Source organism: Zootermopsis nevadensis, unplaced genomic scaffold, assembly GCF_977971745.1.
Source record: "Zootermopsis nevadensis isolate Lab colony 2312 unplaced genomic scaffold, Znev_1.0 Znev_ptg000003l, whole genome shotgun sequence".
NCBI lineage: Eukaryota > Metazoa > Arthropoda > Insecta > Blattodea > Termopsidae > Zootermopsis > Zootermopsis nevadensis.
In genome coordinates, this window is record NW_028259135.1 from 7,770,072 (window position 1) to 7,795,773 (window position 25,702).

At 38.0% G+C, this 25,702-nt stretch overlaps 2 protein-coding genes across 2 annotated transcripts; one reads left to right on the top strand and one right to left on the bottom strand.

The window, feature by feature from the left end:
* The first annotated feature begins 5,952 nt into the window (after positions 1–5,952).
* LOC147874947 (uncharacterized) lies at positions 5,953–24,727 on the top strand. Its single transcript, XM_087342222.1, has 3 exons — positions 5,953–6,889; positions 9,992–10,165; positions 11,667–24,727. Exons 1-3 carry the CDS (start codon positions 6,833–6,835, stop codon positions 11,751–11,753), a joined length of 318 nt encoding a protein of 105 aa, XP_087198348.1. The 5' UTR covers positions 5,953–6,832; the 3' UTR covers positions 11,754–24,727.
* LOC147874948 (uncharacterized) lies at positions 19,473–21,760 on the bottom strand. The gene is made up of 3 exons (XM_087359564.1): positions 21,659–21,760; positions 19,912–20,099; positions 19,473–19,779 (listed from the first exon to the last, which is right to left on the bottom strand). The coding sequence occupies exons 1-3, from the start codon at positions 21,758–21,760 to the stop codon at positions 19,473–19,475; spliced, it is 597 nt and encodes a 198-aa protein (XP_087215690.1).
* Positions 24,728–25,702: the final 975 nt, after the last annotated feature.

Genomic DNA, 25,702 nt, shown 5'->3' on the forward strand with positions numbered 1-25,702 from the left:
CAATTACATAACATCATTTCGAAGCTAGCCCTACAGTTATTATTTAGTGTTCTATCTGACGACAGGTCCATATGAACAGGATCCTTCCATCCTTTTCTCGGACTGGGACCTGTTCATATACGTTCTTGGCAGATGATCCAGAAGTGGTTTGCCATCGCCTTCTTCTGTGTGTGAATGGATGCCACGGAGAAACCGGGGAAGCCCCCGGAGGAAAACTCTGTGTTGCCTAGTATGGGGGTGAAATATGAATATTAAGAGAATGCAAAAGGAGAATTGAAACATCGGAAATGAGATTTCTGATATCAATGTTGGGAGTTACACTAAGACATAAAATGGATTTGAAGATGGAAGAAAACAATGAAACAGAACGGACGGTGGAAGAAATACGAGAATACCAATACAAATGTCATAATCATGTACAGGATGCCCCTTGAATGCCTACGTGACAAACATATTCAATCTATTGAAAAATGGTACACTGGGCCTCCAAGAAAGAGATGGAGATGATTTCTTTCCTCTGAGAAGAGGTCAACATATCCAGTCCTTGAATGGGAAGAAGAAAATAATCCTGGTGTCAACTGAAGGGTTTGGAGGAAGAAGGGCCTATCGCATAGTGTCAGCTTGTCTAACCTATATAGGTAGAAGCTGAATCCTTATTGGCTGGAAGGATGCCATTTTTCATTATTTCATTTGCTTACAATTGCTAGTAAACACTCATCGCTGACTTAGAATGTGTATTTTCTAAAATTATTGAAAATATCAGTGCTGTTTGTAATAAAATATTTGTTTTGGAAAACAAGTCAAAGAAAGAATGATAATTACTGCGGAATGGAAAGACAATAAAATAAAAAAAATTTACGGGCTCAAGGCCAACAGTATGGGAATAGAAAGCGTAAGGTTATGCAGAAGATGGTTAGGACTGAAAATTTAATGTTGCTCCTTGAAATGGCATGGAATTTCAATAAGAGATGAGGAGGAAAGTATCTTCTGTGAATACAACAGCCTGTGTAACTAATCAGCCAGGCAGATTACTTATTTGGGCTATTAAAGAAATTTCCATGCAAACAAATTTATAGAAAAGACATGATATAAGAAGACATATATGTATAGGGCATACAGTACTATGTTGGTGGATCCAAAGTAAGAATGTGTAAGACTGCAAATTGTAATAGTATGGTTGTGAGACATGGTCTCTTATCTTGAAGGAAGAACGTAGATTACAAGCATTTGAAAACAGGCTCCGATGGACTGGTCATGTAGCGCACATGGGGGGGGGGATAGGCAAGGTGTGCATGCAGATTTATGGTAAGGAATCCTTATGGAAAAGACCACTGGGCAGACCAAGAAGGAGTTGGGCTGTGACGATGGCTAATGGATGGAGCTGGCTCAGGATCGTGGCCGGTGGCGGTCTTTGGTATTGTCGGTGTTGAACCTGCGGGTTCTGCTACCAGGGAGTTAGTTAGTTAGTTGGTTGGTTAGTTAGCTTTACTTACAAGGTTTTTACGAGGCATGCGGAGAATGTAGTACACAAGGGAAAAATGGAGAAATGAGTATAGAATTTTAGTCGGAAGACCTAAAGTAAAATACCACCAGGGTGGATAATATTAAAAAGTATCTTAAAAGACGTAGAATGCCAGGGTGTGGACTGCATTTATCTGGGTCACGTTGTGTGTGAGTGGGAGGAGCTGTTATGAACAGGGAAATTAATCTACGGTATCCATAAAAGTTGTTTACTTTATTGCTCGGATTAATTATTACTAATTGTCAAAAATGCCTCTTCTTACTGGAGTATCTTAATTAGGCACGTCGGTATTTTGTCATGAGCTGAGTTTGTAAGATCGCCATTAATCTTACGTCCGCATTTATCAGTTTTCCAGTTGAGAAAATTAATAAACATGGCTCCAGGGCGTCTGATTCTGAACAGACGTTTGCTGCCATTTTATCTCCTGCTTTACTTTTATTTACTTTAATTAGTTTAGTTCAGCGTATATCAACTTCAAATGGTCTTCCACGGTTTATAAACACGTAAACTTACGTCACTGAAATTGTGTTTATGAAAATTGCAGTTGTGAGTGATTTTGGTACAATTCACCTCTTCTTCGGTTCATGTTGAAGTCAACCATTTTTATATTTAAAAGAATGGTAAAGACCTTTCTTTTTCTTAAACATTTCTTATATTCACAATTTTTTATATTTTCATTTGCATTTTTCTCGTGCAAGTGTTTTGTAGCCACATCAGCATCAATTAGATATTAACCATTTATAGCTTAAAGTCGCCTAAATAATATTTGAACATTCAGTGCTAAATCAAAGAAGACAACTCAGCCATTACAAGGGTTAATGTTTCTGAAGTAAATAATCGCTGTTTACGCTGCAGAACTCCGAATTGTTTATTTTTAAAGCAGATTGTGTTTGTAGGTGTCACTAGGTCTGTTCCGTTTATGTGCTAGAGAGTTGCACTACATGGCGTAATGATACTTCCATTAACAAAGTTGACATGAGCAATGAGTACATGTACTTCTATACTGGGAGTGCCGTGGACAAAACACGTTAAACAGACCTCCTTCTAACATTGGATGCGTCTTTTAAATGAGGTGACTATTATGCAGAAATTGTGCAATGACAGTGCGTGTTAATTTTATTTTGCGTATTTAAATGACTTGTATCTTTAATGTCCGCACGGAATAATTAGTCTGTAGTGCCATGATGATACTGTAAGTGTAAGTGAAATATTTATTAGTGTCGTGATTTTAGATCTTGGTGTTTCATAGTGGCAAGCCAGACAATCATTGTTTTATTGCGGTCATTAAATAGGACTAATTGTTTATATTTATACACCTATGACGCAACAGTGAGTAGAGGGAGTGCAATACGGTTCATTCAGGCGTGCATAAGGACTGAGAAATGAACCTTATGGCATGCCAACCGAGATTGTTGCACGTGTTCGTGTTTTATAAGAACACCTGCGTTTCAAATTTACACATTAAAGAAATACAAATTGAATTACTCCAAGTTATAATTTGTAAGAAATTAAAAATTAATATTAAATATTTTCTATGTAAAAGAAAATGAATTTAAAAGCAATGAGAAGAGGCTTGAAGTAAATTTTACAATTTAATTTGCCCTTATTTAAAAATAACGTCGTGTCTTTTTATACTTGTTTAATTTTAAAGACGATTTTTGAGGGGCCCGAGCACTTTTGAACCCATCGCCCCTGCTACAGGGAAAACGTTTCCTTCCTTCGAATCCCGATTATTCATTTTGAATAGTGAGAGAACACAGGAAGGTGAGAACTCTGGGAAAAGTGTCTTGAGTTCGATTTCCTTCAAGGGCGGTTCCTGTAGCTCCGAAACCAAGCGAGACAGAAGAAGGGATCAGAGTTTTTTGCTTCGAAGAGGAGATTTCGGAAACGAAGGCCTCGACACCGAGTTCGACTCCAGACAAGGATGGTTTCTGTTGACGGGAACGTAAACGCGAAAAAAGAACGACGCCAAGTCAAAATCCTTTCGTTTCGGAGAGGAAATTACAGGGTCTAAGGTCACAGACACGAATACACAGTCCTCGGTTCGAGTCTCTGTTAGGATGTTGGTTTCTGGGGTAATTTTACGGGCCAATTAACCTACGCACGTTTAATGATGAGGCCCATAAGCTACCGGGTGTTTCCAAATTAATCTGCTGATTTTGTGTGGTTATAGTAGGCCTTAATTTTTTATTTATTCATGGTTTATTTAACGACGCACTTTCAGTAACTCAGAGTAGCTCACGAGCATTAAATCCATTGATAAATCCTATTTTATTATTTGGAAGCACAAAACTAGCTTCATTCTGTATTACTGTCGACTAACACGGATGCTACCAGATGTCTCAAAAGTAAAGTGCTGTACAATTTGTATGGTTACCCAAATATCAGAAAAGTTTTTGTGGTAATATAATTTACCGAATTTTACCGGTGGCTGAACAAAGGACGTAGTTTGGTGGATAAGAATAAAAGGTGTATGAAAATGTGCCCCATTGACAAGTTCTTGTGCACAAAAATGTTTTTGAAGCACTGGACTGACTACCAACTCTCGACAATTGGTTTCTTCGCCTCAAGCGTGAACTGTGCGTGCAAAATCGAGAAATTAGGCTGTTCTCTGGGGTGACGTCAGAGCCCTGAAGCTGTTCCAGGCGGAGATAAGGCCTACAGAGGGAGGACTTCGAAGTTTTTACCCACATTGGCCACGAGGGCTGAGATACACGTAGTTTGATGGGTAAACCTGTTAGAAGGCGTTCACCACGACTTATAAGGTAGTGTTTATTCTTGTTCCTTCGACACTCTATCAACTGATAATGTTGCGTATCCATTATTTAAATATGACAGGATGGTTATGAATGATAAAGTAACTGAGAAGAACCAGGAAACTGGGGATAGTCGGTGCCAACATGTTAGTCCACCGCGATTGGATGAAGCCGATATTTTGGGCGTGTTTTAAGAGGGGACAGAAATTGGATCTAATTTTTTTTAAATTATGGTGCCACAGAATTTCTTTAATCTCACAGGCGGCTTCGAATGGCGGATGCTAAGTTTGTTATGAATTGTGAATGGGACAGGGTGAATGTGTGAATGGATTTTAGGAACTGCTAAGGAATTTGCCTTCTACAAGGTGCGGATTATGTCGTTGTACGAGATTCGAACTGAATATCGCTTGGATAACCTGTCAGCTTTGTCTTGAGTACTTCGTGGTTTTACTTTCGTTAAGTTAGAGAATTTTCTGGCGTTGACTCCGATTCTGCCTCAGATAATTCGTTGTTGCGATAATTGTTCCTGTGCCCAAGCGTCATCTTCACGCTTCGGCCTGCTTGACCCTCGGTGGTCACGGGATACCAGGTTAGGTGAGCCCCAGAAACAAGAATGGCTGCAGAGAGGGAGGGAACTTTGGCCCGTAGTCCACACAAAACCAGGATCACGATCGACTATGGCCGCCATATACGGAGTGTTTCGAACAAGCTTTCGCGGACAGCCGACATGGGGTGATCCTCTGACTTGTGTGTTGGGCGTGGGGCTGACAATTGCCGACTGTTAGAATAACAAATTGTTCCGACGTTTTGTGCGTGTCCTCTGACTGGGACGGAATATTTGCAACTTAACTAATTTGCTGGACTAAGCGCACTCAAAGATAGAAGACAAATCACTTGTTCTTATGCTCATTTGCTTTTTAACGCGATGCATGCAAAATAAGCGTATGTCTATGTTGGCTAATATATGATAGGTGAGAATTATATTTTTCATATATGCCTACAATTTGTACTTGGCAATTTTGTAGTTGCATTTTGTGTCTTATATTAATCCACAGTTCGTTCCAGAATCTCTTCTTTTTTTGGCAATTTTAATAAATGAAATTGTGAATTCTATGTGAATTAGTTTACCGAATTCCGCTGGGCAGACACAAATCTAATTACTCTTTAAAAAGGCTTGCAGTGCACTCTGTTCACGCCAGGTTTAATGAAAAAATGTTGGCTGATTTGGTTACTGGACCAGAGGGACAGGTCTGTATGCAGCTCGTAAAAGTAATGGGTAAAATAAATTTCACTGCCTCATTTCATTCGTAATCTTAAAACCTGTGTTTTATACAGCGTTCTTTCACGCAGGCGAAAACCTAACCTCAGAGCACAGGAAGAACTAAAATCAATATTATTGTGCGGTAGCGGATGCACTCTAGGGAGTACTCTTGGTACTATGAGCAGAGGAGCGTTCTTTCTCTTTGTGCCATCTTTCGGGTCTTCAGAAAACCCTCTCGTCTTTTTCCGTCTTCATATTCGTAACAGTTTCGGATCCAATAAACCAAGAGAGATAACGTCGAAGAATGTGCTCTCTTGACCTCAAGCCATTGTCGTATATATATATATATATATATATATATATATATATATATATATATATATATATATATATATATATATATATGGAGCTGTGTAGAAATGGCAGTTTACTGTAAGACAAACTTTCTTGTTTGTTAACATATAGTCAAAAGAGGAATTTTACTATCTAAAATAATCACCGATTGTTACAGACTTTGCAGCAAGGCAAGAAATTGAGAAACTGAAACAAGAGATTTCATACAGAGAAAAAAACTGGATTCAGCAATGAAGGATGACACAAATCACTTTCTGTTGCATTGTGGGGCACGGCTCGTTTGTGAAGGCATAAAATGCATGAAAGTAATAGAGTGAAGATCCTTTTTAAGAATTATTTCACGATTCGTTTACAATGTACTTTTCTGAAAAAATAAAAAGTAATCGACTGAGTACAGAAAGTAAACTAATTTATGGCAGATATTTTAAATATGTACATTTGGTTCTCTTTTGTTGGCACTATGCTCTTTGTTCCTCGTAGTTGCAAAGTTACATCCATTAATACTCGTGATTTGGTAGCCTGGTGTTGGAAGATAGTTATGTCGTAATAAAATATAGATTGTATTTAGTGTGGATGATTTTCATTGTAATAGAGTGTGGCAACTGTGATACAGATTACTATTTAAGTGACTGTGTATTTATTGTGTTGGCTTCTATTTTACGAACGCTTAAAAATGTCTGTTAAGAATTGGGTAAATATGAATTGTGTTTGCGCAATCGCGTGCTACATAAAATTCTCCATCTCTTGTGGAGTAGAAGATTCCAGAGTGTTGCATTGTGCATCATGTTAAAACAATATGAAACGTGTTATTATGAAGGGTTATTTCTGCTGTTAAACATTGAGTCACGGATTAGAATATAAAGATGCTCACAACATTCTTGAATAGAAGATATAGTGAAGACATGGAGACGAATAATACCGTTCTGCATTGGTGTCGACATGATGGAATTTAGTTACATTGATATGTATTTACTTTTTATGGAAGGAAAGATTAAGGTGAGTTTGAATCCAGATTCACTATTTTTCTGTTTATTTTGTGATAGGCTTATGTTGAGGTGAAGGATCCTGCTATATGTAGGCCTACACAAAGTCGCGTTTCGTGTTTGAAATTTACAGGAGGATTATGTGCATAGAATTATCTCTGTTCCATCATAATCTGTATTTGGTCTTGAGATGTGAATTCAAGCAACACACTTAAAAATGTTTAATATAAGATATGTATAAATTATTGAAATGTGAGAAGAGACTAGTAGGTTATACAACAATTCTCTTTCAAATGATAATTTTTTTAGAAAATTATGAATAAGATACTGCAGGCAGTGTAAATCATTCTGTGTAATAATTTCAAGTTGAGACAAGCATCAGTTTTTTTAAACTTATAAAGACAATGCAAATTTATCTGTGATGCTTAACTAAGCTCCATGCTATGAAGACGTGGGGGAATTGAGGTATAGTTTCATTCCGTAATTGGCCCAAATATCCTCCTCAACACCCTATTCTCAAACACCTGGAATTCATGTTCCTCCCTCAGAGTTAGATACCATGTTTCGCACCCATACAAAACAACAGGCAAGATTATTGTTTTGTATACTTTAATCTTTAGGTTCCTAGAAATCAGACGGGAAGACAAATTATTTTGAACTGAAAAGTAGCAAGCATTTCCAAAATTTTAGTCTCCTACTAACTTCCTCATGAGTATCATTTTGATTTGTGATTGTTTCAAAATATTTTAACTTTGTCACACTCTCTAAAGATTTATTAGCCACCCTAAGACAATTCTGCCTGCTTGTCTGCTGATGAGATACAAACACACACTTGGTTTTTTTCTGAATTGACTTCTAGCCCCACCTGTCTACTAGCCTCTAGTAAAACTTCTGTGTTCCTCTTTATTGTTTTTATATCATCTCCCAATAAATTAACATGATCAACATATGCCAGTAGCTGATGTGTCCCATTCAACTGCAAACTCTCATGCCTATCTTGGACTTTCCTGATGGTGTATCCTAGTGCAAAGTTAAAGAGAGCAAGGGAGACAAAACATATCCCTGTTTTCGACGGTTCTTGATGGAAAATTATGCTGATAAATATTTACCTATAGGAATTTTGCTACAGGTTTAATTGAAGCTCTTTTTTATTGGACTTACTAGCTTGTTTGGTATACCAAATTTAATGAGAATATTGTGTAACACTTCTCTCTTAACAGAGTCATAGGCTTTTTTGAAATCTATAAATAACTGTACTCCCATTTTTTTCTCTAGTATCCATAAGATCTGATCAGTTGTTGATCTGTTACATCTGATCCACACTGATGATCCCCAATAATTTCTTTCATATATGGAGTTAATGCCACCAGAAAAATGTTTGATAGAATTTTGTTTGAGAGAGAAATTACTCGGAAATTACCACACTCAGTCTTGTCCCCCTTCGTATGAATAGGAATAATTATGGATTCCTTCCATTCTTGTGGCATCTGTTGCTTATCATAAATTACCTGAATAAGCTTATGCAACTTTGTGCCACCTGCTTTAATTAATTCTACTGGAATTTAATCAATACCTGGAGATTTATAACTTTTCAACTTCGTCTAAACAAGGTTCTGGCACTAAGAGTTCAGCTGTATGCATTTTAATCTGTCTAACATCATCAGTCTTATGAACACTTAAGAGCTGGTTAAAAAAAATTTCCACCTATTCAAAATTTTGATTGGATTTGCAAGTGAATTGCCTTTATCCTTTACCAAATTAGTCTGGGGTTGATATCCTTTCTGAAAATCATTTATACCTCTGTACAGATCTCTGATATTTTTGTCCTTTCTGTTTGTCTCAAGCTCAATAACTTTACCTTTGAGATATTCCATTTTTTATTCCTAAAAGTTGTTCTAGCTTCACGTCTCACATTACAAAGATTGTCCTTATTAGTTTGGGTCCTGCAACCATTGAAATTTTGTTTGCCTCCTTTGATCTATTAATATTGAACATTCTTCATCAAGCCATGGTTTATTTTGCTTTCTCCTGTAGGATCCTAGTTTCTCTTTGGATGAAATTTTGATACAGTCTCTGGCATTTTCCCATTCCCTGTTGATATTCACACTTTCATCATTTTAACTGTTTCTAATATTTGAAACCTATGCTCTAGGCCAAGTTCTCAGGAAAAGATATATCCACCAAAACCTTAAAGTGCGGTTGTACACTACTATAATACGACCTATAGTATTATACGGATCTGAATGCTGGACTTTAACATCTCTAGCTGAAAGAATGCTTATGTTCTGGGAAAGTAAAATTTTAAGGCAGATTTTTGTTCCAATATGTGACAATGGCCTATGGAGAATTACAATGAATATCGAGCTGGAGATGCTGTTCAAAGCTCAGATATTGTAGCTGTAATAAAGGCAAGAAGGATAGAATATACTCCGAGTGAGTGATGATACAGGATGTAAGATGATCATCAATGGTAAACCTCCTGGCAAATTAAAGAAAGGAAGACCGAAACTCCGGTGGATCGAAGACGTGGTGTCTGATCTTAAACAGATGGGTGTAAGAGGCTGGAGAAGAAAAGCACAGAATAGGGAAGCCTGGGCATCGATCGGAAGAGAAGACAAGGCTACACTGAAAGGGCCGTAGTGCTAAAGAAGAAGAAGAAATATTTGAAACCTATTCTAAATTTCAACTTCACTTTGCTTCTTTACCTCTCCCTAATTTAATTTTTTTTTTTAAATCAAATTCTTCTGTGTTGAAATTTTGGTTAGTTTGTCTATCTACTGAACGCCTCTCCCATACTTTTGCCACTACCGGATAATGGTCAGTGTAACAATCTGTCCTCTGAATGACCTCATATAAATTATATTTGTCTGCTAAAGCACATTCTATCTGATTGTGTGTACTACCATATAGAGATGTCCAAGTATATTTATGAATATCATGATGTGAACATTTTTGACTGTTTACAATTAGATGTTTTGATTTAGCAAAGTTTGCTGCTCTAACACCATTGTCATTACTAATTTCATATGGACTCTTGTTGCCTATTGTTGGTTTGATAATATCCTCTCTCTCAATTTTTGCACTGAAATCTCCAAGCACAATTTTTATGTGACAGGATGGTGAAATGTTGTTGGCCTCACGCCCAGCTCCCAATCTGGAGTACCACCCTTTGTCGGCTGTCTGCGACTACCAATTCAATATATTCACAGCTAACCTCCAGAACTGGAGGCTGTTCCTCCATCCGCAACCTGAGGATGGGCCATGCTGGGTGACGGACCTATCATACGAGGTATAGTCTGCAATATAAAAACGAGTTTGATTCCAGTTTGTAAAGAGCTTTATTTTTACCATTGTGAAACGTGTTTGTTATTTTACTCCCATTATTATTTATTCAGATCAGTTTTCCGTTTTCTGTGGTCCCAGTATTGTTCACATGCTCTGAATCATTGCCTATTTTGGATAATATGCCAACAAGCAATTTGAACTTCCATTTTGTTGTTCTGCTGAAGCTGATCAGTTACATATTTATTCTCTTACGCAAGAGACCTTCGTATCTGAGGATGTCAAGGACTATAGAGCTACAGAGTAAGTATGCAAGCCCCTTGAAATATAAATTAATTCCTACTGTGGGACGTAAATTAATAGAAGTGAGTTATAAACTAAAATGCCTTTCTGTGTCTAAGGCAAAAGCACATGAAGTTTGGTGTGAATTGGCTTATCCACTCTCGAGGCAAGAGGGAACATACATATCCAACCACAAAGGGTTCAGTGATGGCATTCGCCTTATATGAAATCTTGTGTTGGAGATGACGTGTCGTGTCACTTGGCGTCAGATTTGTAGCTTTATATTGTGTGGCAAAAATTAGGTTATGTTAGGATAGGCAGATTTGGGTTCTGTCTCTTTAATTTGGTTTAGTTCTGTTTGTTTCTGCTTTGTTCTCTTAAGTTCAGTTTATTTCAGTGTAGTTACATACTAACTACATGTTAGTATCTCGTCAGCAGACCGGTGATCAAAATCATATTAGGGTGGCTAATAAGTCCTTTGAAAGTGTGACAAGAGTTCAGATATTTGGGAACAAGAGTAAAAAATCATAATGATATTCCCGAGGATATTAGGAGAAGACTAAATTCTGGAAATGCTTGCTACTTTTCAGTTCAAAATATTAAAATGTACAAAACAGTAATTCTGCCTGTTTTTTTGCATGGGTTCCAATCATGATCTCTCACTCTCGGGGAGGAACATAGATTGCAGGTGTTTGAGAATATGGTGCTGAGGAGGTTATTTGGGCCTAGGACAGAAGAGGATGGGGTGTGGAGAAAGCTGCATAATGATGAGCTTAAAAATTTGTACTCTTCTCCCAGTATTGTCAGGGTGATTAAGACAAGAAGAATGAGATAGGCGGGGCATGTGACACGCATTGATGGGGCAAGAGGTGTCCACCAGGTATTGGTTCGGAAGCCTGAGGGGTAGAGACTGCCAGGAAGACCTAGATGTAGATGGAAGGATAAACTCGGGGTGGGATCTATGGGAGATGGGAGTTGAAGGATCCTGGATTTTGTTGGCCCAAGACAGGGTCCGGTGGAGGGCTTCTGTTAATTTGGTGATGAACCTTCGGGGTCTCTGAGCCATCTCGTAGGTTAGTTCTGAATACTTTGGTGCTGCTTTATGGTATGTGGGGTTTTCATGGTGTTTGTAACTATAAGTATGAAGATATTTTACTTGGATTAAATCCTCAACACTGCTTTTTAGACTCAAGTTTATGCCATTTTTGTTGTTAACTGTGTTAAAGGTTGCTGGTCCACTTTGGATTGTCCTAATGCTTATACCCAGTGGGATCAATCAGACTTCTCTGCTTGTACTGCGCTTCATAATTTGAAGATCACTCCCTCAGCCAAAAGTGTTTCTGCGTTGATATACTTAATGGGGCATTCATTTGGCTTCTCAGCTGTTCTGAAGGACATCAGTGAACGAATTGAATTCTTCTTCTTACTACTATTATTGTTTTTAGACAATTTAGCATTATGGTGTGATTTTTTTAACATTCAATGGACCGAAACAAACTGGAATGTTTGGAGTGTTCATTTAAAAAGGAGTTTTGAAACAACCTGTTGATCGGTTGATCTGCTATGTTATGGGTTCAGATATGGAGATCAGTTTTGTGGTACCAAACCAAGTGCTATTCATGCCCAGCAATGGAATAATCCATGGTTGACCAACTGGCCAACCCCCATCCTTATCTGGGACACTGGTTGCTTATTTGAGAACCACATCAGCAAAATAGGGCTTCTAAAATATTTAAGTAATTCAGATTTCTGCAGAGTGCAGTGATGCAATTTTCATGTAGGTTCAGTATCTTTTAAGAATGGTGTACAAATAGCAACAAACATTTTTATTAGGAGACTTCTTTATTTATATAGGAAAGTTATGTAGTGAAAAATATAAAAAGGAACTAGGGTCTATCCAGGTTTAAGGCTTTATATTTAACAGTTTTTAAAATATTTTATACAGTGTTACATTTATGTTAGAATTAAGTGCAGTATAACTGTTAAGGTGAATGTTCAGGCCTTCAAATTTTTTGTTATGCAGTCGAGCAAAATATATTGAACTCGTGGTGCCGCTTTCCTTTCAGACGCTTGATATGGAAATATAGAACAATTGAAATGTATGCCACTTGCTGGTTTTATGTGTATGGCATTTATAGAAACATTGTAATGCAGTACAGTCAACTGTAAAAACGATATCATGGAATGACAAAATGATGAAGGAAAGAAAAAGAAGAAATTAAGGAAGGGGTGGAGTCTTGCTGTAGTTAAACGCGCTCGGAAATTGTATTCCGTACAGGATTACACAAAATATCCTCATGCGTTCTTTTCAGCATACATTTAGAAAGAGGTATTAAATCCCAATTGTTCGATAGTTCTCACTTAGGCCACGAGATTGCAGTATCTCAATGTCTGCCTAACGACTTTCCTCGCCTGTCATTTCATCATCACCGCCTGTAGGATATTCAAAGTACGTTTCTTACGTTGTGTAGAGTGGCACAACTGCCACATCAACTTTCATCCAGATACATCCAGTGGTTCTTGGGTTGAATTGATTGGACTGATGGGCAGATATAATCAACTGATAATGCATTCTGGCTATGCACTCTGTGCAAAGAATGCGTAATAAACAAACACTGATAAACAAGTGTTGTGTGGGACTGCATAACATAAGGAATTCAAAGACACTGAACATTCACTCTGTATAATTCCACAAAACATTTCTACACAAAATGTGCCCAAAGATGGCTGTCTCCTTGGTTGTTGCGCTGTGTAGTAGAAAGTAATCGATGTTTCAGAGGTCCCTGCCTTCCTCCATCAGGGCGATCACCTTGATGATGGAGGCGGCAAACACACCCGAAATGTCGATAAACTTCTACAGAGCTACACGGTGCAACAACCCAGAAGACGGCCATCTTCAGATTCACTGCCGTGAAAACCTCAAATCTTACTAAGTAATGCCTAAATGCCTAAAAGAAAAAGAAAAAAGGGGAAAGAAAGAAAGAAAGAAAAAGTAAAAAAAATAGAAAGTAAAACTCAAATGATAAAAAAAAGGTTGAGGGTAATTACACATACAACAAGTAAGGACATCAGATTCATTCACATCAAGGAACAAACATATTTTATTACATGCTCAGACTACAATTACAAAATGCGAAAAATGGAACCATTATGAACAATTATCACGCCTTCCATACAGGGCCATTTCTTTTAAACTTAAGTAAATAATGCTGTGGGATAAAGTCACATGTGAGAAACTGCTAGTCGCTGAGTTGGCCGAGACATCCTGCATGCCGTGAAACATGAAGATCCATTTTGTTTTATAGGAGCTGGTCAATGAGCTCTGTCCAGTCTAATTCATACCCGATTAATGTTTCCAAATTAGCCTTCTCATTGGAGGCGAACTTGTGAATGTTCTGACTAATAAGTGACTATTCATTTAACAACGCCGGACTTTGCTTGTATAGACTGGGAAAAACCACGAAGAGAGTCGACATGTTAGCAGGTCTCCGGGCAGAGGAAAGCCGCTAATGAATATTTGCTTATACATTTCGCTTTTGTTGCGTGTAAGCGAGCCATTTTTACTTCACTTAATTACTGGAAGGAAAAATAAAACCAAGTTCACTGGAAAATAATTAGCGTGCGTGCCCTGGTAACTAATCTCGATTATTTAAATACGCGTCAATACAACACGTTTCGAAATAAAAGTTCACCACCATGTGTTACGTGTTTATTAATTAAACGGCATGAAATACAGTCTTAATAGACCGACATATATTTATATGACGTTCGAGAAATAACGTATTCAAATGGCCAATATTGTTCTCTATTTCTGGTGCTTCGTCGAACAGAATAAACGTTCCCAGATAAAACTGAATTTAATTTCTTTAGAGATTGGGGAGGAATGTAGAAAGTTTCAGCTTTTGTGTTAAAGCACTTAAGACCTTTTTCCTCCCAACCATATTAAAAACAACTTTTAAACTGTCCTAGTTTCTTATGATTTTCACATCTTGAATATGCACAAATTTTATCTCCAAGTATTACTCTTTTTCTTCTTCTTATTCTTCGGGGCCATGATTAATGTGAAGTAGATGTGATTTTTCTCGGGAATTGTAGTGCGTTGGTTTCTATACTTACCTTCCGCATCGCAGTACTGTAGTCGCTTCAAATTCATTATTCCCTCGCCTACAGTATTCCAGTGAGAAGCCGGGCTGAAGATTCATCTTCATCGCCTTCTCCTGGTACTAGTGATTACTTCTGCACTTCAGCAGGAGTGTTTATCGACTTTTCAGTCTACATCCGTAGTGTTTTGTAGTAAGAGAAAGTATTAATCAGGAACCTTGAATGCATTTATACTGAATCTACCCGAAACACAAAGCCACGCGCCGTCTTCATTAGTTCGCAAGTGGCCAGCTTCCACTTCCAACAACAAATCAAACGAACCAACAAGTGGTCGGGATGTGAATCTGTTGGCGTTCTTGCATTGAAACTCTCCTTCCTTTGTCCTTGTATCACGTGATTAAAACAAATGATTCCATTACTGAGAGCATATAATAATGTATCCGTTTAATGCCAGACACGGGTCAGAGAAATACACTGGCCTCTACACTTCAACCCTGACTCTCACCTTCACGTGGTCCACCCTGTTAAGCTGGGTAACTCACTTGAAGATTGGGTGAAAACCCCAGCGAACAAACGAGAGCAAGGGGTTTACTGAGGTGCCTCGGATAATCTGAGAAGCAGCTAAGTGAGCTAGGAGTTAATAATGGAGGTTAATTCCTCAGGACCGCGACGAAATATTGGCGTCCACGTCCCTAGTTAGTTGGGACACTGCACCTGATGTTGGACAGCGGAGGCATCAGTATCGAGCTAGGGCGAAAGGAGACTGACTCCTTTTCCGGCCTGGTATCAATAAGTTGAAGGCATGGCCCGTATGTCTTTAATGGCTCCAACACCGCGGGGTAGAAGAGAGAGAGGCCTCACTGCACTATGGACCCCATGAACACCAAAACGAGCAGAAAAGCCGATGAGGATTTTGTTTTGCTGAGCGACCCGACCGACGATCGGCGCCACTGCAGGTCCAGGACGCAGGGTGAGAAACTTGTTTCTGGGCATATGCGTGTAGGCAACCAGGCAGTACATGCGAAATGAATTACTGGAAGAAGAAGAAGAAGAAGAGCAACTCATAAAATCTCCACCTGGAATGTCAGAGGACTGATGGCTCCCGGAAAGCTCTACACAGTTTTACGTGAATTGGTTAGATACAGAATCTCGATTGCTGGTTTAAGTGAGACGCACTGGTGGAATTTTGGTCATTTTCAATCTGATAATCATTGGGTTTATTTCTTAGGCTGCGCTGAAATCAGCCGCAACGGAGTTGCTATTGTGATTCCTAAAATTTTAAATTAATATGTCTAAGGCTACAACCCACTGAACGACCGAATAATAGCCAACATCAAGTGCAAAAGATGAAGTAATAGACGGTTTTTTAACAACATCTGGAAAACACCACATCATCTATTCCAAATCGTGAGGTCACAATAGTCATGGGTGACCTTAATGCAAAATTCGGTGATACTAAATTGGACAGCCATGCACGCTCAGCGCCTCCTCCCGTTTGCAATTGACAACAATCTTACAGTTGCCAACCCTCTAATTCAACATCACAAGCAACATCTGTACACCTGCAGCAACCCCGGAGCCGACAGCGAAGTATGAGGGTGTGTCAAAAATTGTCCGCACTCTAGCTGTAGAATTTATTTTAATCAACTTTTAGAAAAGACAAATACATCGTTTTTCGACATAATCTCCTTGCTTTTCAATACACTTTGTCCATCTGTCAACCAGCTTTCGTATTCCCTTATTAAAAAATGTTTTAGGCTGAGCTGCGAGCCACTGTCTTCACTTCTTCATCAGAGGTGAATCTTCCGTGAGTTGAAACCCAAGTCTGTCGTGGATTATTTCATAGGCAGAGCCATGCCTGATTTGCAAATGGTTTGTCACATAATCCACTGTAACTCGTCTATTGGACTGAATCATTTCACATGAACGCTCAATGTTGTCATCTGCCATGGACGTGGACGGGCGTCTGGCTCCTTCTTCATGACTGACACTTCTGCGACTTTCCTTGAACTTCTCTATCCATTCATACACACTTCTTCGCGACAAAACACTCTCTGCATACTGTGCACAAAGTCTTCGATAAATATCGGCACCAGGCACACCCTCAGATCACAAAGTTTTAATATAACCGGAGTGTGGATAATTTTTGACTCACCCTCGTAAAATCGATTATGTTCTGATTAACATAAGATGGAGATCCTCTATAAAGGATGCCAAACTTATCCAACCAAGAGATAAGAATTAAAAGATCAAGCAGCGTTCGAAAACCACCTTTTGGAGTCGTCTGTTGCTGTAACAATCACTGGAACCTCAAATGTTCTTTGGACTAGCATGAAGAACCCTCGAACTAATAGAAATCCGACGAGAACAGAGAGCGGGGAGAAACTCCAATGAAATGAGGGAGCAGTTGGATAAACTAAATAAAGGTGTTCAGGCGGCCTGCACAAGATTCAAAAATACATACATTAGAAGCATATGTTTAGAAATAGAAAAACATTCTCATCGCTATCAAAATAAAAATCTTTTTGCTAAACTCAGAAGACTGGCGACAGAATTTAAATCTCAGACTTGGGTCATAGAAAACAATCTGGAAGAGGATGTAACAGAAACTGAGAAGAATTCGAATGTCCAGAAATTATATTGTCAAAATCTTTTTCAAAATTTATATTATGATGATTCCTGGGAACCTGACATAAATCTGATATTAGAACCCGGAATTCTACGTGGTGAGGTGAAACTAGCTGTCCATATGTTAAAAAGAGGAAGTCTTGTGGGCCGGATGGAATCTCTTCTGAGATCCTTAAGGCCACGGAATAGATCCTCCTAAAAATATGCCAAAATGTATGGATTGCAGGAAAATGGCCTCAAGATTGGACAAAATCCATCTTTGTTCCAATATATAGAAAAGGATCGAAGAAGAAGTATGAGAACTATTGCTTAATAGCGCTAATATCGCACGCCAGCAAAGTCATGCTCCAGATCCTACATAATCGTTTAAAAGCCTTTATAGACCATCAAATACCTGAAGAACGAACTGGATTTGTTAAAGGCAAATGCACAAGCGAACAACTTTTAAATGTAAGGCAAATAGTCGAGAAGGCCAGGGAATTTAATACGGTATATCTATGCTTTTTGGACTAAGGAAAGGCCTTCGATTCCGTGAAGTGGCGAATACTTGCTTACATGAGTGGACATTGTTTATTATCTGAGGTGTATTTGATATAAACGACTATTAGGGATTCGACTCTGCCCCGTTTTCATGTGACTTTTTGTCACTTAACTGACGATATTTATCTTGGGATCTTACAGAAAACGATCCATTGACGTGAAACGTAAGTAGAGGGAAAACAGCAGTCATTTGCGGGTCACCACAGTGACCTAGTAGCCTACCATTCCACAGGTTTCGGGTTCGATTCCAACCGTTGTCATTGGCAGCACGAGGAAGAGGGGAGTAGAGCCAACTCACGGAACGTCGTATACAGGCATACCTCGTTTTATTGCGCTTCGCAGATATTGCGTTTTTTTTACAAATTGAAGGTTTGTGTCAACCCTGCGTCGAGCAAGTCTATCGGCGCCATTTTTCCAACAGCGTGTGCTCACTTCGTGTCTCTGTGTTACATTAAATTAAGGTATGTACATTGTTTTCTTGCACACTTAATAGACTACAGTGTAGTGTAAACATAATAAGAGGGCAATTATCAGAGGAAGTCAGAGTAATGTCAGGTGTACCGCAAGGGAGTGTATTGGGTCCACTTCAACGCCTTGTGTACATAAGTGATATTTGGAGGAACATTGAATCGACTATTAGGCTTTTTGAAGATAACTGTATAATATATAGGAAAATTATAAATAGTAAAGATATAGAAAAGATGCAGACGGATCTAAACAGTCCGGGGGAGTAGGCGGTTGAAAATGCTATGAAAATTAACCCAAGTAAAAGTAAGGCACTTAGTTTCACGAGAAGTCGGGTGAAGGAACCACTAAACTATTCGTTACGGGACCAAGTAATTCCAGAAGTGAGGCGTTGTAAATACTTGGGAATACTCTTAAGCAGCGATTTAAGCTGGGCTGATCAGGTAAATTATACGGTGAAGAAAGCCTGGAAGGCACTTCGTTTTACAATGCGTGTTCTCAAAAAGGGAAATAGTAACACTAAAAGCCTAGCCTACACATCACTAGTGCGTCCGATTCTGGAATATGGGGTGGCGTGCTGGGATCCTTACAGGGAGGGACAGATAAATGGGTTTGAACGGGTGCAAAAGAAAGCATGTAAATTTGCATATCATAGGAGCGATTTGAACTTGGAAACCCTGGCACAGCGTAGAAAGATTGCACATATATGTGCTCTCTTCAAAGTGTACACGGGAGAACGGGCATGGAAGGCTATTGGTGACAGATTGCAAAGGCCATACTATCTGAGCAGGGTCGATCATATTCGGAAAATTAGGAGCAGAAAGCAAAGAACAGATATCGGAAAATATTCCTTTGTAAATAGGACCATTGAACTCTGAAACCAGCTATCTGCGGATCTTTTAGGGACTCTCTTCTGTAAACCAAGTTCTTTTAGGAAGACGGTTAGAAAAGTGATAGATGAGGTGAAGTGAATGGAGGTAAATCGGGGTGAGGATGGGAAGGCTTCTTAAGTGTAGTGAAGTGAAGAGACGGTCCTGATGAAATGTAAGATCATCAGTTCAGTTTGTGTGATGTGTGTTGTTTTGTTGTGTCTTATTGTAGGACCACTGCCACCAGGTAAAAACCAATTTTCAGTTAATAATAAATAATAATATATCACAAGAATATGCACACCCAGCATACGCATTGGATTATCCTATTAACGAATAGATTTAATGTCACTGACATACAGAGTAGTCAATAATGAGATTACGCTGGTAAGGGAATCATTTATGATATACATCTCATAAATGTGGCTGCTATCTACCATGTATAAGCAGATGTTTCTTCAAAGAATCCTTACGAACGAACGATTTTGTACAGATATCACAGAAATATAGCCGCTCCCCACTGTGGATGCATAGATGTTGCTTCAGATTACCCTGTCGATTGAATGATTTGTTACATACATCACAGGAAAATGGCCTTTCTCCACTGTGTGTACGTTGATGTCTCTTCAGATTACTCTGATTAATGAATGATTTGTTACATACATCACAGGAAAATGGCCTTTCTCCACTGTGTGTACGCTGATGTATCTTCAGATTACTCTGATCAATGAATGATCTGTTACATACACCATAGGAAAATTTCCTTTCTCCACTGTGTGTACGCTGATGTGCCTTCAGATTACTCTGATCAATGAATGATTTGTTACATTCATCACAGCAAAATGGCCTTTCTCCACTGTGTGTACGCTGATGTATCTTCAGATTACTCTGATCAATGAATGATCTGTTACATTCCTCACAGCAAAATGGCCTTTCTCCACTGTGTGTACGCTGATGTATCTTCAGATGACTCTGATCAATGAATGATTTGTTACACACACCACAGGAAAATGGCCTTTCTCCACAGTGTGTACGCTGATGTATCTTCAGATTACTCTGATCAATGAATGATCTGTTACATTCATCACAGCAAAATGGCCTTTCTCCACTGTGTGTACGCTGATGTATCTTCAGATTACTCTGATCAATGAATGATTTGTTACATACACCATAGGAAAATTTCCTTTCTCCACTGTGTGTACGCTGATGTATCTTCAGACTACTCTGCCAAGTGAATGATTTGTTACATACATCACAGTAATATGGTCGCTCACCATCATGTAACAAGTTCTGCTCATTCGGAGAACTCTAGCAAACAAACTGAAAAAAATATTAGGACAGATATTATTAGGAAGAAGAATGAAACTGAAAACAAGATATAAGTAAGCTCAATAAATATTGCATTAAGAAAGTTATGTTCTTTTCAGAACGGATTTATTTTCTCAGTGGGACAGCATTATATTTGCAATTTCATTTAGTTCCTGGCTGTCTGTGACAAATAGGTTAAGTCACTTGCCAAGACTGTAATTTTCTACATAGCAAACAAACTTTCAACTGCCAACATACAGAAAAGCATAAGAGTTACATATTCAAGCCACATATTCACATTGTATAACATGATGTCCAGTTTCAAGTTTGCTTCACCCAACCAGACTCACTGTTAGAAAAAACCTATTGGCAATGCTTAGTCATGGCATTCGAGGAATAGCTGCAAAATGGCTCATATCCTATTTAAGAGAGAGAACACAAAAGGTTTGAGCAAAATCACACAAAAAACTATCAATTTTTTAAAATTGGGGAACACTTTTAAACTTGAACACAACCTCCAATTATATTGTAAGGTTCCGTATGAGTTTCTACAGTGACAAACCCTGAATACCTGTTTGTTCATCTTTTTCCAGAGAGGCAGTTTTATGGCCAAAAAATGGATATATAAACAGCTCCACATTTATGGAGCAAGCATGGGAAACATCATGATACTAACATGCACATGTCCCTTGTAATAATCAGAAGCTCATGGCTGTACACCAACATCATGTGACAAATAACAAAGATCTGTACAACTTTAATAATTATTTCTGACATTGCAAATAAATAAATAATTACAATTTTGCAGCCAGATTGTGGGAGTGCATCACACAGGTAAATTGCAGCAAATATACCCTATAAATGACCGCTGAATCAATATCTTGTATTTTCCTGGTGATGAAGTTTTTCATCATGCAAGCGTTGGTCAAATGACTTTCACTTTTCTCATAAGAACATGTAGATATGAATTTCATATACAGGCTTTGTAATGTATGGTTGAGTCAATGTACTGGGATATTAGCAGCACTTCTGACAACTGAAACATGTTTTATGATGTACACAGAAATTTACCTGAATGTGAGAAGCAACATCAAGACAGGGAAAGCAATGCGCTCAGTGTGGTTCAGCAAACCAGAACACAAGCAAATACAAAATTATCAGAGACCGATAGCGTATATAGATAAAACTACAAACAGTGTCATGGTCTGTTAAAGGTACAAAGTCAGTAATTTATTACTTATTAGATAATAAGAAAACAGGAACATTAATTAAAGATGTTCAGATGATTGGAGGATATGACACATTACTCGAGATTTGAGTATCTCAAAGCACATAGTATGAAGATGGTCATCTTCCACGTAATCTGACAGAACTTTACTGATGTTTGAGGTGCTTGTTGCAACAGTCATTGAGGCAATGACTCAACACCCTGATGATGTTATATTATTCTAGTTTACACGCAAACGCAGGTATGATCTTGAACTTACCACCGAATGTGTTTGGATTGAAGTTTCACTTCCTGATGGTTTCAACTTACTCGTTGGAAACCACTACTTTTCACCTAACACTGATGGTAAAGTTATTGAAAATTATTTTAATTCTCTTGAAAAGAACTTAAACCCTCAAAATTTTTGGGTAGTTGTCTTAGGTGATTTTAATATTCCTAGTTTTGATTGGTCACATGGCTTCCCTCAAGCAAACTCACATTACTATACCAAAATTAGAGGGGGTGTCGTTCACAGTGCCGCATGCTTCCTCGGACTTTCTCAACACAACCTTACCATCCAAAACAAGAATCTACTTGATCTTGTCTTTGCTAACTTTTCCTCTGTAAACGTTATGATTTCTAATCACGATTTGGTTAAACCTGATGTTTTTCATCCTTCCCTGGTTATTGATATTAGAAATATATCTCTGACTACCAATTCACAGCCCTCTCGATGTTCCCCTCAATTACGCGCGTGCTGACTATTTACTGCTTTACAGGTATTTATCCTCTTACGATTGGTCCTGCGTTTACAATCTGTCCTCTGCGGACTCCGCCGCTGATCAGCTCAAGTCGGTGGTTACTGATGCTTTAAACTTAGCTATTCCCAATAAGCATTCCAATAAGTCTAAATTTCCTATCTGGTTTTCCGGTACCTTAAAACATTACATTAATAAAAAGAATCATTATTTTCGTCGGTTTAAAAAGACCAACTCTGATGTACATTACTCCTACTTTGCACACTTTCGTAAATTAGTTAAGGCTACCATTAAGTCTGATAGGCGGCGGTGGTTAAAGTCTGTTGATGACAGTCTTAAAACTCACCCTATGCATTTTTGGAAATACGTTTCAAATTTCAAAAGAAAAGATAACTCCTTCATTAAGCTAAAAATTGGTGATCAGTTTGTCACTGACCCCAAACACATTGCTGATGAATTTGCTACGCATTTTGAATCAATTTTTAACCCTTCTTGCCGGTCCGTCACTCCTACCGATACTTTTACTTCTGATTTTTTGCCCACCGCTCCTATCTCTCCTGCTGAAGTTAGCAAGGCGATCAAGCGCCTCAGACCTTCAAAGTGTGTGGGGTTAGATGGAATTCCTTCGTTAGTAATTAAGGGTTGTTCTGATATTTTCACTCCCTTATTAACCTACATTTTTAATTTAAGTGTAACTAGTGCTACCTTTCCGTCCCTGTGGAAACAAACAGCTGTTGTTCCTGTGTTTAAAAAAGGCAACAGTTCCCTTGTTAGTAATTATAGACCCATCTCTATTCTTAATACCTTTTAAAAAATATTTGAATTTATTGTTTATGATCATTTGAATTTTTTTTTTAAGTACAGATTAAATCCCTCACAGCATGGTTTTCGTAAATTTAATTCCACTGAAACCAATTTGGTTACTTACCTTAATTCCATTTTTCCTACAGTGACTACTCAAGGACAAACAGATTCAGTATACTTTGACCTTACTAAAGCTTTTGACTTAGTTCCTCATAATATTCTTCTTGGGAAACTTAGAAACTTTGGACTATCACCCAGTTATGTTGATTGGTTCCATAGTTATCTTTCTGACAGGCAATCCATTGTTCGTGTATCAGGAATGCTTTCGTATCCTTATCGTGTTAAGTGTGGAGTGCCTCAGGGTTCCATCCTAGGCCCCTTACTTTTTAATATATTCATTAATGACATCTGCGAGTCCATACATAATTCACAGTGCCTTTTATTTGCTGATGACTTAAAGATATATCGGAGTATTAGCGATGTTGATGACTGCAAACTGTTGCAGGACGACATCCATTCAGTGCAAAATTGGTGTCTTGTGAATGGGATGCAACTTAATTTAAGTAAAACGACTGTTATATCATTCACCCGGAAGACAAACAGTATTTACTTTAATTACAAATTGTGTAACAATTTGGTGGCACGCTCCCATTGTGTTAAAGATCTCGGTGTTCTACTGGACTGTAAGCTTTATTTTCACCAGCATATCAACTACATATTCTCACAAAGCTTAAAAATGCTTGGTTTGATTCGGTACATTACTTCTTCCTTCTCCACTGTTGATAGCCTATTGGTTTTGTACATTACCTTAGTCCGTTCCAAAATTGAGTATGCATCCGTTGTTTGGAATTCTATTACTAATACTGATTCCTTTAAATTGGAAAGGATTCAAAGGAAATTTGTAGCTCTATGTTACGCTAGATTCTTTAATGGCGCTTGTGCCTATAATTATGATGAAATATTAGTTAGATTAAATTTCTTATCGTTACATTTAAGGAGGAGGCTTTTGGATGCTCTTTTCCTCGTTAATGTTTTTAAAGGCAAAATTAGTTGCTCATCTGTTTTTGATACAGTTGGTCTCTGCATACCTAATAGGTCTATCAGAGACTACTCTACCTTTACTGTACAAAGTAATTTCAAGGCCAGTCCCTCTGCCAGATGTGTTTCTGCTGCCAATGCAGTCTGTAGGAGCATCGACATCTTTAACAAAGATCGTGTTTTGCTTACTGAGGTCAGTCAGCTTTTTAAACAATAATCATTGTTCTTTTTTATTATTTATTTAGTATAACATTTTTATTTTGTATGTTGTTTGTCCAAAATTAAACTGTTTTTAGTTTAATTATTATTTTACTTATCTATAACATTTAGTTTTTTACTTAGTACTTATTTTGCAATAAATTTATATTGTACAGTTATGTTTTCAGTTCATTGTTTGTTTGCTTTTGTATTGTAATGTTTGTATTGTTGTTAGTGCTTGGCTGTTACTAGCCTTTTTGGCTGTTGTCAATCACTTTAATAAATGAATTGAATTGAATATAACAGTGTGATTGTATGAATGACAGTTTTATGCTCACCAATATCACAATAAATGACTGATGTATCACGTACTTGACAAAAATTCATATCCTTTATAAAAATAATATCTCTTAGCATTTTTTTTTGCATTTCATCACAGGAATATTTAATTTTAATGAATATTATTTGATGTCCACAAACAAAATAATATTTTTTGAGATGTTACTATACAAAGAAAACAAGAGAATTTGCAGGGACAATTATATATAACTAACTAGATGGCTTAGAGAACCGTAAGGTTCATCACCGAATTAGCCAAAGCCCTCCACCAGTCCCTGTCCTGGGAAAAAAAAAAATTCCAGTCTCCCTAAACTCCTATCTCCCATAGTTCCCACCTGAGATTATTCTCCCATCTACGTCTAGGTCTCCCCAGCGGTCTCATCCCCTTAGGATTCCCGAACAATACCTGGTGAACACACTGTGCCCCACCTATCTCATGCCTCTTGACTTAATCACCCTGATTATAGTTGGGGAGGAGTACAAATTTTTAAGCTCATTTTTATGCAATTTTCTCCATACCCACATCGTCTTCTCTCCTAGGCCCAAATATCCTCCTCAACACACTATTCTCAAACACCTGCAATCTATGCTCCTCCCTCAGAGTGAGAGACAATGTTTCACATCCATACAAAACAAATACATATAAAAATCACGTGTCAGTGACACGGTAACAAGATAAGTAAAAATCGCTTATATCGGAAGATTCAGGAGGATCTGAGGGACGTATAACTATTCAGCATTCAGTAACAACCCTAATTATGAATCATGTGAAGGAAGAACTTTCAGACAGTAATCCAGAGATTCAGCTTATCTTTTTCTTTTAGTAATGAGTAATGAGTATTTAAACCTAAGTGTGCCGTTTACTGGAGAAGAACTCATTTGATCCAAACTGCCGATTATTTAAAATTGTCAGTAAATCACAATGAATTACCCAAAGACAGGAATACTGACAATGCATTTAACATTTGATGGTGTCTAACAATTGATAAATACCTAAGATTATATCA

Coding starts and splice junctions, on each gene's coding strand:
- LOC147874947 (XM_087342222.1), top strand. CDS start 6,833: ATGATGGAATTTAGTTACATTGATATGTATTTACTTTTTATGGAAGGA. Junction 6,890..9,991: donor TTATGGAAGGAAAGATTAAG/GTGAGTTTGAAT, acceptor TTTATGTGACAG/GATGGTGAAATGTTGTTGGC. Junction 10,166..11,666: donor TGACGGACCTATCATACGAG/GTATAGTCTGCA, acceptor ACTGTGTTAAAG/GTTGCTGGTCCACTTTGGAT.
- LOC147874948 (XM_087359564.1), bottom strand. CDS start 21,760: ATGACTGTTGCAACAAGCACCTCAAACATCAGTAAAGTTCTGTCAGAT. Junction 20,100..21,658: donor TTGAGATACTCAAATCTCGA/GTAATGTGTCAT, acceptor TTCATTGATCAG/AGTAATCTGAAGATACATCA. Junction 19,780..19,911: donor AGTAATCTGAAGATACATCA/GCGTACACACAG, acceptor TGTATGTAACAG/ATCATTCATTGATCAGAGTA.